General features: G+C 40.0%; 1 protein-coding gene across 1 annotated transcript in view; it reads left to right on the top strand.

Moving 5' to 3' along the window:
• Positions 1 to 732: 732 nt before the first annotated feature.
• Positions 733 to 16,712, top strand: part of HSD17B4 (hydroxysteroid 17-beta dehydrogenase 4) — a 62,952-nt gene continuing 46,972 nt past the window's right edge. The window contains exons 1-10 of the mRNA XM_054286490.1: positions 733 to 830; positions 3,679 to 3,732; positions 7,818 to 7,925; positions 8,454 to 8,513; positions 9,652 to 9,673; positions 9,771 to 9,817; positions 10,581 to 10,665; positions 13,372 to 13,559; positions 15,928 to 16,019; positions 16,615 to 16,639. Coding sequence (XP_054142465.1) covers positions 770 to 830; positions 3,679 to 3,732; positions 7,818 to 7,925; positions 8,454 to 8,513; positions 9,652 to 9,673; positions 9,771 to 9,817; positions 10,581 to 10,665; positions 13,372 to 13,559; positions 15,928 to 16,019; positions 16,615 to 16,639 — 742 coding nt within the window. The 5' untranslated portion in view covers positions 733 to 769. The remainder of the gene's footprint in view (positions 831 to 3,678; positions 3,733 to 7,817; positions 7,926 to 8,453; positions 8,514 to 9,651; positions 9,674 to 9,770; positions 9,818 to 10,580; positions 10,666 to 13,371; positions 13,560 to 15,927; positions 16,020 to 16,614; positions 16,640 to 16,712) is intronic.

Genomic DNA, 16,712 nt, shown 5'->3' with positions numbered 1-16,712 from the left:
CCAACCCTTCCTCTCCTCTCCTTTTCCCTTCCCGCCCCTCCATTCCCCATCCCTTCCTTTTGCACGGAAAATCACACTATGAAAAGCCATTGTCCATAAAGGAGACAGAAGAGTCCTGCAACTTTATTCGAATAAAGGGGTAGAGTGCACTGGGGCACACACCTGCGGGATTTAATGTTTCGAGGTTTTGGAGGGCACAGCATCCTTTTATCCAAAGTTCAGAAACACAAGTTAGTGCAGAACCTTGTCTATTTCAGGAGTCAAGCTGCCTGCCTCTGCAACAAACCTGCAGCTTGAAGTTAATAGCGACATTAAGACCGATTTCAAAGACATTAACACCCATACTTCTGTGCATCGAATTGTTTGTAAAGACATTAGCACACATCTTCCCTATCATCTTCCCTATCATCTTCCCCTGCCCATCCTCTCCCCATATCTTCCTCTCTCTCTTTTCCCTCCCTCTCGTCATCCCATCCCATCATATCCCTTCTCTTCTTCTGCTCAACCCTTCCTCGCCGCTCCTTCCCCCTTCCTTCCTAAGCCCTCGTTCCCGCCCCTCCATTCCCCGCCCCTCCATTCCCCTTCCCATCGCACACTACACTTCCCAGCGGGCTGCGGTGCTGGCGCATGCGCGGTGGGGCGCACATCCCCGCCCCGTGTTGTCCCTCCTGCGGGCGGGCCGGGGCCGGGCAGTGGAGCCAGGGCCGGGCAGTGGAGCCGGGCGGTGTCGAGCGGAGCGGAGCGGAGCGGAGCGGAGCGGAGCCGAGCCATGGCAGCGAGGGGGCTGAGGTTCGACGGGCGGGTGGTGCTGGTGACAGGCGCCGGAGGAGGTGAGCGCCGGCCGAGCGCCCCACTGGAGACGGCAGAACTGCTCGGGGGAAGCCCGGGCGGTGCGGGCTCCGCGGAGCCGCCGCTGCCCGCGGCCCCGGCAGGTGTCCCGGGGGCAGCCGGTCCTGCTTCGGGGGAAAAAGCGTGTTGTTTCCGCAGAGGGCAGAAGCGAGGCTGTAGGGGGGGTGCTGGCCGTGCCGTTCCTGGCCGTGCCAAGGCTGTGCAGGGGTCAGGGCCGTGCCTCCTGCTGCCGTCCGAGGCCGGCCCGGCGCTGCCCACGCTGGGAACCCCTCCGAATATGGGGCTTTTCTGCTGTTTGAACACACGCGGGGAGCAGCGCCGCTGCACCCCTCTCAGCAGTGGGTGTCCTCCTCCAAGCGCTGTCCTGCTACCCTAATTCCTTCCCCCCGAGCCTTGGACGTAGCGTCGGAGGCGTGTGACCCGTGTGGCTTGGCACGGTGCTGCTGCAGCAGCGCTCTCCCTGTGCCGTCGGGGCTGCTGACGGCAGCCGCCCACCCGCTGCCGCCTGCCCGGCCCGCTGCTCCCGGGAGCCGGCCTGGGGCAGCGGGGAGCGGCGCGGAGAGACCGCTGCCAGCGGCTGGGCTGGCCTGCGCTCTTGGTGGTCTGCGGGCTTGAGCCCTCCGGGGAACGTGGAATGCTTGGTTTTGCCAGGAAGTGTTTTTGTATTTGTTGTTATGGCGTGGGGTGGGTTGGTTGCTTGGGTTTTTCTGTTATTTGTTTCTTCCCCCTTTGATTATTTTTTTTTTCATTCTCTGTGTCCACGCTTTGGCCTTTGCCTACTCTGGTGGTTGAGCAAAAATATGGGCTGTCAGTTTGGATGAGTGACAGGCAAAGTTTGTGTTTGTGATGAGCTCTTTAGGAAACTTGTTTAGCCATACTCTGAAAAGGTTCTGCCCAACCCACAGTGGAGTTTTGCTCTCATTTTGTGGTGCCGCACGTTGCCAGCGGAGTCATTTTGGGGTCCTAGATTAAGTGATGTCTTGTGAAGAAGTAGTTTTGGAAAGCACTGAACAGTCCATGTACATCACCTGAAAGTGACCAACCTGATAATAATTGAGATCACGTTTTTTAATGTTGCTTTTCTGCTTTTACCACATCAATGTTTGTGGCCTTTTCCCTATATAGTAAGCTTCACTGAAGAACAGGTTAAGATCTTGCATAATAGCAAAACAAGGTCACTGTGGCAGTAATAAAGCTTCTAAAAAGTATTGCACTGAGTAAAAGTTTCATGTCAAAAGTGTGTGTACAGTGACCCTTGTACTAATAGGGTTAGGCTGAAAATGGTTTGTTAATAGAGAAAGTTCCTCTTGTATGTTTTATTTCACAACAGCTTTTCAGTAAGTGTTGATTAAATTTAAGCCAAGATTAAGGGAGGACCTGTTATTTACAGATTAGTTCTCATTTTGCTTTTATTTAATTTACATCACTGTAGTTAGATTGCATTACTAATAACATTGTTTTTCAGCTGGATGCTGGTGAACAGATCAGAGCTGGGAATTTATTTAGACATCTGAATCACTAGTTTGTGTCAGTCATACCTGTTTTCACATACGCACATATCTGAAAAGTGTTTCTTTTCACTTTGAGGAGATCCTCTGTGAATTACTGTGTTGGACATTGTTTAGTCAACCTATCTTGTTTTTTTTTTAAGGTTAGTTTTGATTCTCAAACATTCAATCCTTGCTTAGCAGTTGAGAAGACAAGCTCATATAGCATGGCCTGAGTTTTGTGCACTTCTCAGTTGTGCACTTCTCCGTGGCTTTTCAAAACAAAACAAAAAAAGGTTTTCTTGGACTTGGGTTGTATGAGCAGTTGGGTGTATATGCACCTCACATGTGAAACTCTTGGTTGCAGAGGCCTAAGGGAGTCTTAAGGAAATTTTCAACTTATTGCTGTGAAATTAGTGCGCTTAAAAACAGTATATACAATTCTTATTTTTCCCCACCCTTTTTTTTTTTTTTTTTGCTTGAGAAGTGGCTTTGAATGTCTGAGTGAGGTGCAAAGAGATACTGTTTGTATTCTGAGGAACTTTCTTTTGACTGATGATTTTTTGATCATTTCAGTCTCCATTTTTTTAAAATGAATAAAAAAAGGATCAGTGTCATTAAGCCCAACAACTTTTGGTTGCTACAGTGGATAGTATATCTGTAAATGATTTATTGCAATGAATGCCAAATACAACTAGAATCTAAGCCAGAGTGAAGGTTCGAGACCCTTGCTTTTGTTTGTAGTGCAGAAATGAAGTCTTCTCTTAGGACAGGCAAACTATGTGTCTGTTTGGTTATCTGAGGTATTAGGTATTCCTTTGTATCCCAATGATTTTGTCAGTATATCTTTAGTCACAGTTAAATTTTGTTCAGTTTCTTTTTCAAATTTTAACTTTAACTAGGAAAGTATCTTATTCACTTAGTGTGTAATTAATTAACTTGAAACATCCCCTCCTTCTTCAGTGTTACCTTAAGACATTAAAGGTTCTTCCTTTCAAGTGTATTTTTCTATCACAAGCACAAACTCGGCAGCGTACAGCTTTCCCAGATGCTTTGGCTGAATCCAGTAAAGAAGAGTAAGCGTGGTTTGTTTGGGTTTTTTTTTTTCTCTTGACTGGAAGTTTTATTTACTGTTTATCTGTTTGTTTACTTTTGTATTTTATTTTTATAAAAGACTTTGAGCTCCTGGGGGAAATAATGCTTTACTTTGAACCTGCAAGGTATTTGTTTTGAATTGGTGCATTTTTCTTGATGCGATTCATTTTTTGTAGCTTTTGTCTGAATTGTGATTGAGGAAACAAATTCACTCTTGTTTTTAACTCTCTCTTTTTTTTAAAATTAGGTTTGGGCAGAGCATATGCTCTGGCTTTTGCTGAAAGAGGAGCTTCAGTAGTTGGTAAGTTTTATCTTAACTAACTTGACTGTAACCTTTGCCTTTTCAGGTAGCTTGCATTCGACAGTCCATGCCCTTTTTGACAGTAACCTTTGTTATTTAATGGTTTTCTGTCTTATCTTTTGCTGTTTAATTTTGCCTCTAAGCTTTATTTTCTTATGAAACAAGTTGCCCAAGTTTGTCCAAGAGCTTACCTTTGCTGGAAAGCCAGTTTGAGTTAGATAATTTCTTAGATTTAACTTCCAATTATGCATACAACTTTTTACTGCAATCTGTGGCCAGAGAGTGTGTTGTCTTTGGTAAATTGTGCTCACAATCTTCCAATATGACCATTTGAATTTGTGAATATGTTATCTTATAGTACTGTCTCTCAAGAAAGAAGTTACTGAAATGTAGCTCAGTAGCATTGTTTCTTTCTGTGGCTCATGGGACAGAAGAGCTGTCTGGTCTTGGTGTCAGTGCCAAGTAGCTGTCAGTAACTTCTGGTGGTTTTGTTGTTCCTTGGTTGAACCTTAGCAGGGCATATTTAGTTGTGAAAAATGCTGTATCACAAGGCAGTCCTGAAGGTTAAGTTGTATTTTGGGTACTCACCAGCAATCAGCATTGCCATTTTTAGATTGGCTCTTAGCAAAAATCTGTTCCCTGGAAGGGTTGTCAGGCGCTGGAACAGGCCAGAGAGGTGCTTGAATGACCATCCCTGCAAGTATTTAAAAGATGTGTGGATGTGGCACTTAGGTATGGGGTTTACTCCTGGACTTGGCAGTGTTACATTAATGGTTGGACTTAACCTTACTGATGTTTCCAGCCTAAAAGGTTCCTGTGATTTTATAATTTTGCTGCCTGTGGATGAATTTGTACAGGTACTGTTGATGAGTTCAAGATTAAATGCTTAAAGAGATTTATGGACAAGACCTTGCTCGCTGTTTTTGTTTGTAATTTTCTAATGACAATGCCAATCTCAGTTTACAAAATTTCAAGAAAATTGTTTGGTTTTACTTCATTGATTGAAAATGAGTATGTATGTAGACAACTTAAAAAAAATCTAGGTTGTTTTTTCTTATTTTGTTGCTGTTAAGTGCCTTCTTTGATACTTGCTGTATTTACCGTGGATGTGAATAATTCACATCGAGTTCTTTTTTAGCAAAAATTATGTCACTAAAGCAGTCCAAATATTTTGTATTGACTCTCTGCAGATGGTGGTGGTCTAACTTTCCAGAATGATCTGAAAGAAAATGTATTCTATTGCCTGACCACAGCTAATGCTCCTTTATCTCTTGGCCTTATTGTGTAATAACTAAACAGTAAGTTAAGAATTGACTGTAAGGGCAACTTCTTGTTTCCTTTTGGAAACTTCACCACACTTCAGCTTGTCTTGCAGTATTACCTCTACATGCTTGTATTTGTTTCTCTTGTTCTCTTACAATTTTGACTTCAAAGAGTTGAGAAACTACTTGTATAAATCTTTAGTTTTTTAAAACTCAAGCAGATATGAGGCTTATATCTGCCTTGTCTCTTTAAAACAAGTTCCTTTTTATAAGTTATGGAAATGAAGGTATGTTAAGACCAGTGATCAAATACTCTGGAGGAATATTTAGAGTAGTTGGAATAACAGTAGGCCCCAACATGATACCTTTGTCCAGTCCTGTATCTCTATTGAGTGAGTTGCTGTTGGTGTGGCTAAATTGACAAGAGCAGCCTAGGTGGAAAACTCTCTTCCCATCACCCTGAGGCTGCCTGCTACCACTGTTTTTTGTTATTCTTTATCTCCTTCATGCCTCTCATCAGGAAAAGTTGAAAGTAGGAAGAAGGGTTGATTTGCTTTTGTCTTGCATCCTGTGTCATCTCCAGACCTACCGTTTCTTCTGGTCTGTCTGAGGGCTCTTTTGTTGCTGTTCTAGTTTAGAGTCATGCTTTTGAAGCATCTCTCCTGGTATGTATCCTATTTGTATTTTTGTTTGCATAGTGAAATGGTATTGAATTGCATGAGTCCTTTAAAAAACAGACTAGAAGATGCAATCTATCAGCACACCTACATTGTTCATATGTGCTTGGTTTGTGACACCAGAATACCACAAGAAATCAGCTGGCTTACTGTGTAAAAAACTTGTCAGGTGCTCTGCACCGTTTCACCTTTCAGATTTGCTTTTGCTACTCTTCTGTGACACACTTGTAGCCTTAGAGGAGTTCTTCTCCAAGATTCAGACTATAGCTATGCTCTGCCACAACCACTACAGTCTTTGGCTCTTTTCGACTGTGTGATTTCAACTGAAAATTGCATGATGTAAAGCTTGGGCTTATAGTAATGTTATTTCTCTATTTTGTTGTTAGGGGCTTTTTTTCATTGTTCTGTCACAGTCATGGCGTTACTATTTTTAAAACCTATAATAGCTCAACTCTTTCTTGCATACTCATTTTTGTTTCAACTCCATTAGTGCCTGTGCTCAGCCTAAGGTACTTTACCACCAAATATTTTACCAATATTTTATTAGGTTTTTGTCAGCAAATTACTATTGAAGTGTGGGATAAGCATATATAAACTTGTCTGGGGTAGAGTTGTAAGGCTTTAACAGGACTGAATGGTTTGTGTATGTTTACCACCCAAATTGTTCACTCTTCTTTCCCAGGCGTTGTCCCTGATTTGCTTTCCTTTAATACCATGGATGTTGCAGGCTGAGCAGTCTGCCTGCGTTGCCTATCCTAACACATCACTACACTTAGAAATTTTCCTTAATTCTTTTCACTTGAATTGTGTTTTCTGCATGTTTGGATTGTTAGATATTGATCTGTTAGCTTGGAGATTTTTGTCTCCTTTGTTTTTTGCATCAGTGTTAAGGTACTTGTACTTCCTGCTTAAGGCTGGGCATTTTTTGTGTTTGGTTTGTTTATGCTTGGTTGTTTTTTCTGTTTTTTTTTTGACATGTCCTTCCTCTTTTGATGCTCGCTTCTTCTAGACTTTGGCATTTTTATTTACTCCAAATTTTCTGCCATGTTTCTACATTTCTCTTGAAGTGCTGCACACAAAGCTGAATATTGGATTCCAGATGAGGCTTCTTGATCGGGATAATGCAGTGATTTTGCGGTGTGTCCTGCGAGCCATGTTCCTGTTTACATAGAGAGTTAAAAAAAAAGGCACAAAATGGGTCTATTTCATTTTGTCATGTTACAACAGACGTGGCATTGCTGCTTTTCATCAAGACCAACAAGAACATCCTTCATATTTTTGTGGATTTTACTTTGTCTGGCTTCTTGAGGGTAGAAGTTAGAAGGCAGAAAGTTGGAATTCACCACAGCAAAAGACTGTTTAGCAGAATACTATTGTTGCATGTAAATTCAGTCAGTTCTGGCTTTTTTACAATTCCATTTTGAACCCATTTAAACAACTTCTTACAATTTTTTTTAATTCTTTGTCCAAATACAATGTTTTATGGGATTTTTTGGTAGTGTTTTTGTTCCCCTGGTAATTCTGTGAAGCTGTGGGATGTGCAGGAGTGCAGCAGAGTGTGGCAACATGACATTCCAGCTGCCACTAGTGACGTGTGCCCCAGTGTGGAGAGCAGCCTGGACCAGCTGTGTGTGTCAGGCGGGCCTCTTACCCCACAGGAGCAGGATCTGAAGCTCCAGAGAAGGCACTTCTCACTTTGTTCAGACCGCTGGGTCTCTTCCATGATGGTGGTGGCTAGTAACAGTTTAGCAACTCTATTAACAGGAATAAAGTCTTGCTTACGGTTCATGCGGTAGTTAGAGACTGGAATAAATTGCCTGTGATTGGGGTATAATCTAGATCTTTATCTCTGAACTTCAACACAATTACAGAGGTAGCCTGGGCAGGGCAAGCAAGTTGAATACATGGAGGGGTGGAAAAAGGTTTTCCATGTTATTTATAGAAAATGGGATAATGTATGTTGCACTGCTTTAAAAAAAATAGTCATATGTCCTACTATTTTTCTCTTGTCATCTGTGGTTCTCAGATCCCAAATGCAGCAGGATTTATTAATATTCCTTATAGCCTCCAGTGTGATAATGAGGTAAGGACAGACCATGAAGTCTGAGTGCTAACAACAAAAATTTCATTTCTTTGTCATGCACAGTGAATGATCTTGGAGGTGATTTTAAAGGATATGGCAAAAGCTCCTCAGCTGCTGACAAAGTTGTTGATGAAATCAGAGCAAAAGGAGGAAAAGCAGTACCCAATTATGGTATGTTATTTATCCAGATGAGTATAATGCTTTATCTGTAGGAATAGTGGACATGTTAAATGAAAAGTTGATGATGCTGGTGAAAGATTACTGCCAGCTTACGATTAACATATACATTAAACAGGTGTGATACTATGTGGAGTGGGGAGACAGATGCTAAAAGCAGGTGCATTAATTGCCTCATTTAATTAAGATCTATCTACTAACGCCCTTCTCTTTTATCTCAGTTTTTAACATTGAAGTATTAAGTAGCCGTTCATCTGCAGTTTTCAGATGCCAAATGGGAATGGATAGTTCTTGCTGGCTTTGCTTTGTGTTTTTCTTGCTGTCAGAAATGTTGTGCCATTTAGGTTTGCTGTGTGGGATTTGCTTTACGCCACATGCAGATAATGGCTGGATTTGAATTTAGTTTTCACTGGGGCTGTGTGTAGTTTATTTTTCTTAGATCTGTGGAATTAGTTGTTAATATCCTGGAAGTGCAGTGTATCCAGTTAATTTTAATTGAGAATTTTTACTTTTTTCTTACAGATTCTGTAGAAGATGGTGAAAAGCTGGTGAGGACAGCCCTTGAGGCTTTTGGGAGGATAGGTACAGTTGCTTAATTCATGTAGAAAATTGTTTGCAAGTGCAAAGCCATTATAAGCAGTGCAATTAACAGCCTGTGTATGAAATACATTTTGACCACACTAGTACTCACCAATTCTTTGTGCCTGTAGTCAGTGAAATCTGAATAAGGGGCTTTCAGCTTTTAATCTGAATTATCAACTTTTGTTTGGGTTTTTTTATTTGTTTTGGGTTTTTTGGGTTTTGTTTGGTTGGGTTTTTGTTTGTTTTTGTTGGTGTTTTTGTTTGTTTGGGGTTTTTTTTTTGGTTTTTTTGTGGTTTTAATGGAGGTGTAAAGCTTAGTATATGTTTCGTATTTTCCTACACTTCAGTATTTTGGAACTTCAATAATGGTTAACAATTTCTGTCACAAAGCACGAAGTCTATGACTGTCACAAAGCACGAAGTGTTATGACTGACTGCATAGAATTAGCATAAATAATGTTGCTGAAAGCAATATTGCATGTTTTTAAGCTCTTCTGCTTACATTAGGGCAACATGCATTAGCAGAAATTAAAAAAGAAAACCCTAAGATATTTTATGTAACTGTTAAAGTTCTTTTTAGCCATGTGATTTCCACTGTTTGAGATCACTTGGTGACTTTAACTCAGGGTTAAATGGCTTAAAGTACACATAAACAAGGCCAACAGGAACCCAGTTAAATATCTGACAAGAAATTGTTATGATCCTGGTCACTTTATCAGCTTTGAGACTCTGTAGTTCCTCTAGTTATCATTTGGGCTTACTGCAACAAAGGTGGTGGCATAAACTGCATAACTGGGGCATTCTGAAATTCAAAGCAGGCTTCAAAACTGTACAGGATAGCTGCATCGTGCAGATATTGGATTCCTAGGCAGCCAGCACTTCACAGCTATGCCTGCCTTTCAGGCTTTGTCCCATTGAGGTCCCTGTCGGGTTGAGAGTTGCCTGTCCAGAAGTTTTATGTTATTTATTTGTTCAAGGATTCAAGAATTCATTAATCAGGACAAGGAGCTACTGAATATATGTAATGTGATGTATATGTCCAGTGTTCTTGTGTGTGTATATTTGGAAGTGGGAGAAAAATAGAAACAAGCTTGTATTTTATCAGTGCATTGAATTAGTTACCTTTTTTTTATTTCAGATATTGTTATAAACAATGCTGGGTGAGTATACCTGTCCTGTTTGAGTGTGTGCTGTCCTTTTTGTGTAAACAAATGTTGACCTTACATCTGTTTTGTTTTCCTAATGTCCACATTTTAGGATCCTGAGAGACCGTTCCTTTGTTCGGATAAGTGATGAAGATTGGGGTGAGTTGATTTTAAAGCAACTTCCAAATGTTCTTTCTGTGTGAAAGATGACATGTACATCCCTCCCACGGGAACAAGAAAGAAAAGACAGGGAAGGCTTACCTTTTGCCCTGCAAGCTTAGTGGAAAGCTCCTTGTGTTCAGTGTGCAAACCAGGCCTGTGCTGCAACACATGGTAGGTGTATGTATTTCCAAAGGGTAAGAAGGGCTTTTCTTCCCACTCCGGGTTGCCAAATGCAATAAGAAAAAGAGCCATGTGAATTACACACAATAGTTTTTGTGAACACAACATTCCTAGTGCCAGCACTGAGTGGCTGAATACTAAACAGGCTTAAAAGACCCAGAATGAAGCAGAGAGGAAAGGAAACTGATGTGCCAAGGGACAGAAAAAAAAGCAAAACCTTCATTGAGGTGGTAGATGATGATAAGTCAGTGGAGGAGACTTTACAAGGATAGTCTGTCTTCTGTGCTTCTGGTCTGAGTGCAGGAATTTTGAATACTTTTGAATTCTGTACAGAAGAGGCCCATACAAGAGGTGGTATATGTGGGCAGCCCCTTCATAATCAGTGTATGTTCAGGCAAGTACTGAAAAGTGGTCTGTCAAGACAAATAAAAAACCAAAAAAAACAAAACAAAAAAACTCCAACAAAAAAACAGTGTGAAGGACTCCCTTCATGACATTTTTGTCATGAAGAAGAAATATGGTGCATTTCAAGCTGGGAGACAAATCCTGGAATTACTAAACTGATGTTAATTTGTTCTAGATATAATTCACAGAATTCATTTGAGAGGATCGTTCCTGGTAACCCGAGCTGCATGGAATCATATGAAAAATCAGAAATTTGGCAGGTAAAAATGTGTGTTCTGTATTGCATTTTTCAGTAGGATATAACAGACTGATGCATGCCCAAACAGTGAAGGAGTTTTGCCTTTTCTTTCACTTTGTCAGGGTTGAAGCAAAACCAGTGAAAGTGTCTGTACAGTTCTGATCCCTCCTTTCCGCTTCCTCAGCCAAATGTTTGAAGTTTTTTCTTCCAATATATTTAAATGTATTTTTCTGGCTCTCCCAAACAGAAGTTGTAACTATGTAAAAATTCCATGTCAATTAATGAGGACTGGTTAGAAATGTTTGTTACTTTTGTGTTACTGCAGTTTGAGGGACTCTTGTTCTGCTCCTTGTTATGCAAATGACTGGTACATGCAGTTCTGTTTGTAGGCCATGGATTTTTTTCTTTGGTGTTTAGTTGTCATGAGTTTTCTTTGTTTGTCAGTTTTAACCCTTTGGACAAACGTACTTGTCTTAAAAGTTATGGGAGTGCTCATAGTATGTTTTTGGTATGTATTACTCATGTTAAGTGAAAAAAAGTGCAGTGAAATCAGATATTTTTTTCCATTTTTGTGATTTTATCAAAACACTGATTATATTAATCTTAACCATACCCACGTGTTTAAAACTGTGTGAGCTATTTTCTCATCCCGTGACCTAAACATTTATTCTCATCCAGGGAAGTGAACTGTGAGGATAGTGAAAGTCTGGGAGCTGGAAATTAAATTATTTTTTCAAAAACAGCTTAATTCTAGAGTTGCATGCATTTAAGATAATGTTTCACTTGTATCCTTTTCTGTATTTGCTCAGATGACAGTGGTAGTGAGTGCTTCTGCAGTTTATGGATAGACATATGCCATCTGCAAAATGCCTGCTTTGTATAGAGTTTTCTTCATCATATTGAACCACTACTTGCAATGCTTCTCTTCACTTAAATTAAAAACATTAAATTATTGGCAGTGAAGCAGATAAAAAAAAGTTAAATGTATGTTGATCCCAGCTATGCTGTGTGTTTAGATTTCAAGTAGATTTCAACAGAATCTGATCAGGCTTTGGGGGTGGGGAAATCACACACAAGGGGCCTGTGAGAAGCTGCTGGAAGCTTCCACCGTGTCCAGCAGAGCCAATCATTGGTGGCTTTGACAATGGACATGGTGCTGGCCAAGGCTGGGCTAGTTAGAGGTGATGGTAATGCCTCTGTGATAACAGATTGGAGGAGAAAATCAAAACAAAATTTTGAAAAAAAAGTTTTGAAAAAAAACCCCACAGTTTTTTCTGTCCAGAGACGAGGAGGAGGTGAGAACATGTGAGGGAAACAACATGGAGACACCAAGATCAGTGTAGAAGGAGTGGCAGGAGGTGCCAGAGCTGAGATTCTGTGCAGGCTGTGGTGAGACCACGGTGAAGCAGTTGTGCCCCTGCAGCCCCTGGGGATCCATGGGGGATGTAGAGATATACCCATGGAGGGAGGTGCCCACGCCAGAGCGACCCAGCAGGAGACCTAGTGGAGAGAGAGGGCCCTTGTTCCAGGCTGGAGCAGCCTGTCCTTGGAGGACTGCACCCTATGGAAGGAGTGACCCATGTCTCAGCAGTTTTGGGAGGACTGTCTGCCTGTGGGAGAGACCCATATTTGCAGCAGGTGCAGTATGGCTGCTGCTTGTGAGAAGTGGACCCACATTGGAGAATTTAATGGAGAACAGTCTCCTGTGGGAGGGACCCCACGGGCTCACAGGGAATGGACTCCTCTCCCAGAGCAGCGGAAGAAAATCTTGGTGGTAACTGACCAAACCATCATGCCTTGTCTCCCTGTGCTGTTGGTGGGGAGGATGGAGGAAGGGGTTGAGGGAAGAAAAGAGCTTAGCTACTTCTCATTATACTTCTGTGTACCTCTCAGTAATAAATTCACTTTGTAGATTTAAGTTGAGCCTCTTTTGCCCTTGGAGTGTTTTCTCCCAGTCCTTATCTCTACCCATGAACCTGTTGTTAATTTTTTTTCTCTCCTCTGCCCAGCTCTGGCAGGGGAGGGTGAGCAAGGCGCCTTTGTGGTATTTGACTAGTGTCAAACCATAACAGGGTTCCTTTAAAAGTGAAGGTGTGCACCCATTTCTATGGAATTGAAATGACCTGCAGCACAGCATTTTCTTGCCTGAAACCATCTGTGAACTGCAGTGGTTTTAGAGCTCTCATGTGAGCAGTTCAGTCACCTCCAAAGCAGTAATGGGAACAGCAAAGAGCAAGACTTTCCTTTCCTGTCTTCTTCTGTCATGCATTTAATGCATATTAGAATTCTTTGAATGTGAATTCTGTCAGAACAGATCTATAGATATTACCAGGTAGTTAATATTAAAGGAAGTGATTTTCAGTCAAGTAATTTTCTTCTGAGTGCTGAAATCTCCTATTAGTTGTGAGAATAATACCAGCTGAAATGAAGATAGAAATGAAATTATTTTTCTCTATACAGGACTTAGTGTCGCAGAATGTCTTTCCTGGTGTTGCAATATCACTCAGAAAACCTTTGTTTTCTGCTACTCTGACAATGTGTCAGGATTTGTGAGATGTTTGCCGTCCATCAAACATTAGTTACCTGATAGTTAGCAAAACTAGCAAATAATATTTTATTGGTTTTGTGGAATATGGGGACTATAATGCCAAAGCTGGCAAATGTTGTTGTGTAGAATCAAATAACTTGAAGAAATAATTTAATTTTTTTTCTTCTCTTCTCCCTTAAGAATAATTATGACATCCTCAGCTGCTGGAATATATGGAAACTTTGGTCAGGCAAACTACAGTGCTGCAAAACTTGGCCTTTTGGGTCTTGCAAACACAATTGCAATTGAAGGGCGGAAATATAACATCCACTGCAACACCATTGCTCCTACTGCTGGATCCAGGCTGACCCAGACTGTCATGCCGCAAGGTGAATAATTTAAGGTCTACATGTACTGGTATTTTTTGAAGCACAACAAACTCTCATACCTCTTAGAAAATGCAAGTCCTTTGCACTTCATGTATTGCCAGTTCATTTTTCATACTACCTTTTTGTCTTTGAACTGTCAGCTTATTCGCCTTGTCTGTTGTGAGGAATTCTTACTTTCTACCACAAGATATGAAGCAAATTTTCTTATTTGCAAAAGCAATTTCATGTAGCAAGGCTCTTTAATTGTAATCTCTTCCAAGATCCTCCTACACTAGTGGAAAGGCTTGTTTGTTTCATCACACGTGACATCAAGTATGTGCATAAGTTGTCTGCACTTGTTACAATATTGCGTAATTGCAAAATACTGGGTTTTTGCACAACATGTCATGTGTGTACTCAGTGGTTCCATGATCAGCAGGAGATGATAGTAAACTGAGTTGCTTAATTTTTCTTTATTGCACAGCTACTAATGTTTGAAAGTTTGAGCAGGTTTAACAGAGTAAGTGTGCATAAATGTAAATTTAGGATTAATAGACTGACTAATTACTTTGGCAAATGACCAGAAGAAAGAAAAATAATTTGGGGAGGAAAAAAAATGTCAGTTAAAAGAAATTACTCTCAGAAAATCTTCTAGAATCAGCCTATTTCATTTCACTCCTGACCTTCTCTTCCCTTATGATGAGCAGATTTAAAAGCCAAGGAAATCATCACATTCATCAGACTGATAGACAGGGTATTGGAGAGTAAGGTATTTTGTATGTTAGGCATAGATTGAATGACTGAAGTAGCCTGGTTTAGATCTAAATAATCTAGGTGGTCATGACTCTAGCAGTCTTTTAAGTTGTAAGTTCCAGTGATTTATTGGAATTGTTTATAGAAGATCTAAACACATGAAGCATGCAATGTAAAATGGATTACAGTAGCTGGCAAGTTCTGGAAGATATTTAATCTACATAGGATGATAAAAAATACCTCAGAATTTTCTTTCGTAGTCATTTTAAGAAGAGTGAGATCCTTTGATTTCTCTGTAGGATACTTACAGCTCTGATGATACATTTCTTTTCTTGTTCACTCAATTCCTGTCCAGTTTTTCAAATACTCCTAAAAGATTTGAACACCACAACTTAAAAACATTTTCAGAGGTCATCAAATTATTCTTGTTATCTTAGTCAGGACTTTCCTATTTATCTTCAGATGTCTGCAGGCACCTATGCTTTTTCATTGCCATACAATGCCATACATTGTTATGTATGTACGACTTGACCCACATATTTTTGTTCTTTCTAAGAACTCTTAAATGCAATTTGCACCTTTTGTGTGGTTGTGTTTGTTTTTTTTTAACTTCTAGTACCTATTTTAAAATCATTTAAATTAAATAATTAATTTAAATTATTTAAATTATATTTAAATTATTTACAAGCATTAATAATAATAATATAGGGCTAGACTTTGAGACTAAATTAGGTGTGGCATAAAGTAGAATATTTTGGAAAAGACTAATGGGTTTGCTATGCACTTACAACATGCCATATTAAATGGAGTTCAACTTTCTTCTACTTTTATGGAACTTCTAAAAATGAACTTCTGTTTACCTTAGTTTTGCTATTAAAGAAGTACTTGAAATGATAGGCTTTCCTAGCTCTTCATCTTGGAAAATCTGTCTGTAATTAAAAATGCTTGATGACCTTTAAGTGAGGAACAGCTTTATATCTACTGCTGTTGAAAGAATGATATTCTAAAAGCTGAAAAAGGAAATTAAGCAAAATTAATATTCAGACAGTGGATAGAATATATGATAAGAGCTGCCTGGACAACCACACTGTTCCATGACAATGTCTCAATTTTCAGATAGCTTTCTATTGTACTAGGTGTCAATGAAAATTCCAAAATAGGATTGATATGTAAATTTAGCAGGGTGATAATTCTCTTTATTGTTTAGAAAAACCAGCATTTCCAAATGAGATAATTCTTAAACAATCAGCCACTGCAATTATTTTCGTAATGTCTTGTCTATATAGTTGACTACCATACTAAAAGGAAAATTGCTCAGGTAAATTTCCATCAGGATTATGTATAGCTGTCTTGTCCTTGTTTCAGGCTGCCATCATGTGGAAATTTAGGAAGGTTGTCTGGCTTTGCAATCTGCATGTAGCAGTGTTCCCAAGAGTTCAACAGCATATATGTATCTCACTACATGTTGGTATTTATTGAATCTTCAAATGTTTCATTTACCTGGTCCTTTCTTTTCAGGACAGAGCACTGTTGGTAAAATTCTCCTGGTTCTGCTGTTCATAAGAGCATGTTAGATTAAACTGGTGAAACTGCAGAGTATTTCTATTTCATTATTCCCCTCTCCTATTTGCTCTAGATCTGGTCGATGCTTTCAAACCAGAATATGTTGCTCCTTTAGTAGTTTGGCTTTGCCACGAGAGCTGTGCTGAAAATGGCAGTCTGTTTGAGGTAATTTTTTTATTTTTCCTTTCTTCTCCCTCCTTCCCTGCCTTTACTCCTTCCCCCAGTATCAGTTGTTTTATCTTGTCCAGCCTTAACCTTTTTGCTGAAACTAAATGAACATGTGTGAACTACATACTCAGCATAGACAGAAGAAATATTGATCTAGTTGTGCAGTATTTGACAAGTACTTCAGGCAGTCACAGCTTAGTCAAGTTCTGGTCTGTGCTCAACATGCTACCAATTTGATGGTTAAAATTCTTATTGTATGCTTTTAAGGTTGAAAAGATACCAAAATTCAAAATGCATTTTTGTTCTGAAAATCATTCTAACATAAAAAGTAGCTTGCAGGAACGAGTAATTACTTAGTTATGATATTCATTATAGGTATTGGCATCAAACTGCTGACTCATGTATTGGATGGAGACTGTTTTATGTTGATCTCATTCAGGTGCTTAACTAAACTGTTAATTACAACCAGCAGTAATTCAGAAATTCTTAATATATTGAGTTTGTTCTGGAGTATAGTTTTGTTTCCCAGCATTACCACAGCTTTGCTTTGTGACATGTCCTAAGCTGATGATATTCTTTTTTTTCTTGGCAGGTGGGAGCTGGGTGGATTGGAAAATGTAAGTACTTTATGTTGGAGGATTGGTCTTGTTTTTGGAATTGACATTGAGACTTTCTTTAGACGTAGCCTGT

Source organism: Melozone crissalis, unplaced genomic scaffold (assembly GCF_028551555.1).
Source record: "Melozone crissalis strain CALT ecotype California unplaced genomic scaffold, PUWL_Pcris_2 ptg000005l_1, whole genome shotgun sequence".
Classification (NCBI taxonomy): Eukaryota; Metazoa; Chordata; class Aves; order Passeriformes; family Passerellidae; genus Melozone; species Melozone crissalis.
This window is presented reverse-complemented; position numbering and strand designations above follow the sequence as displayed.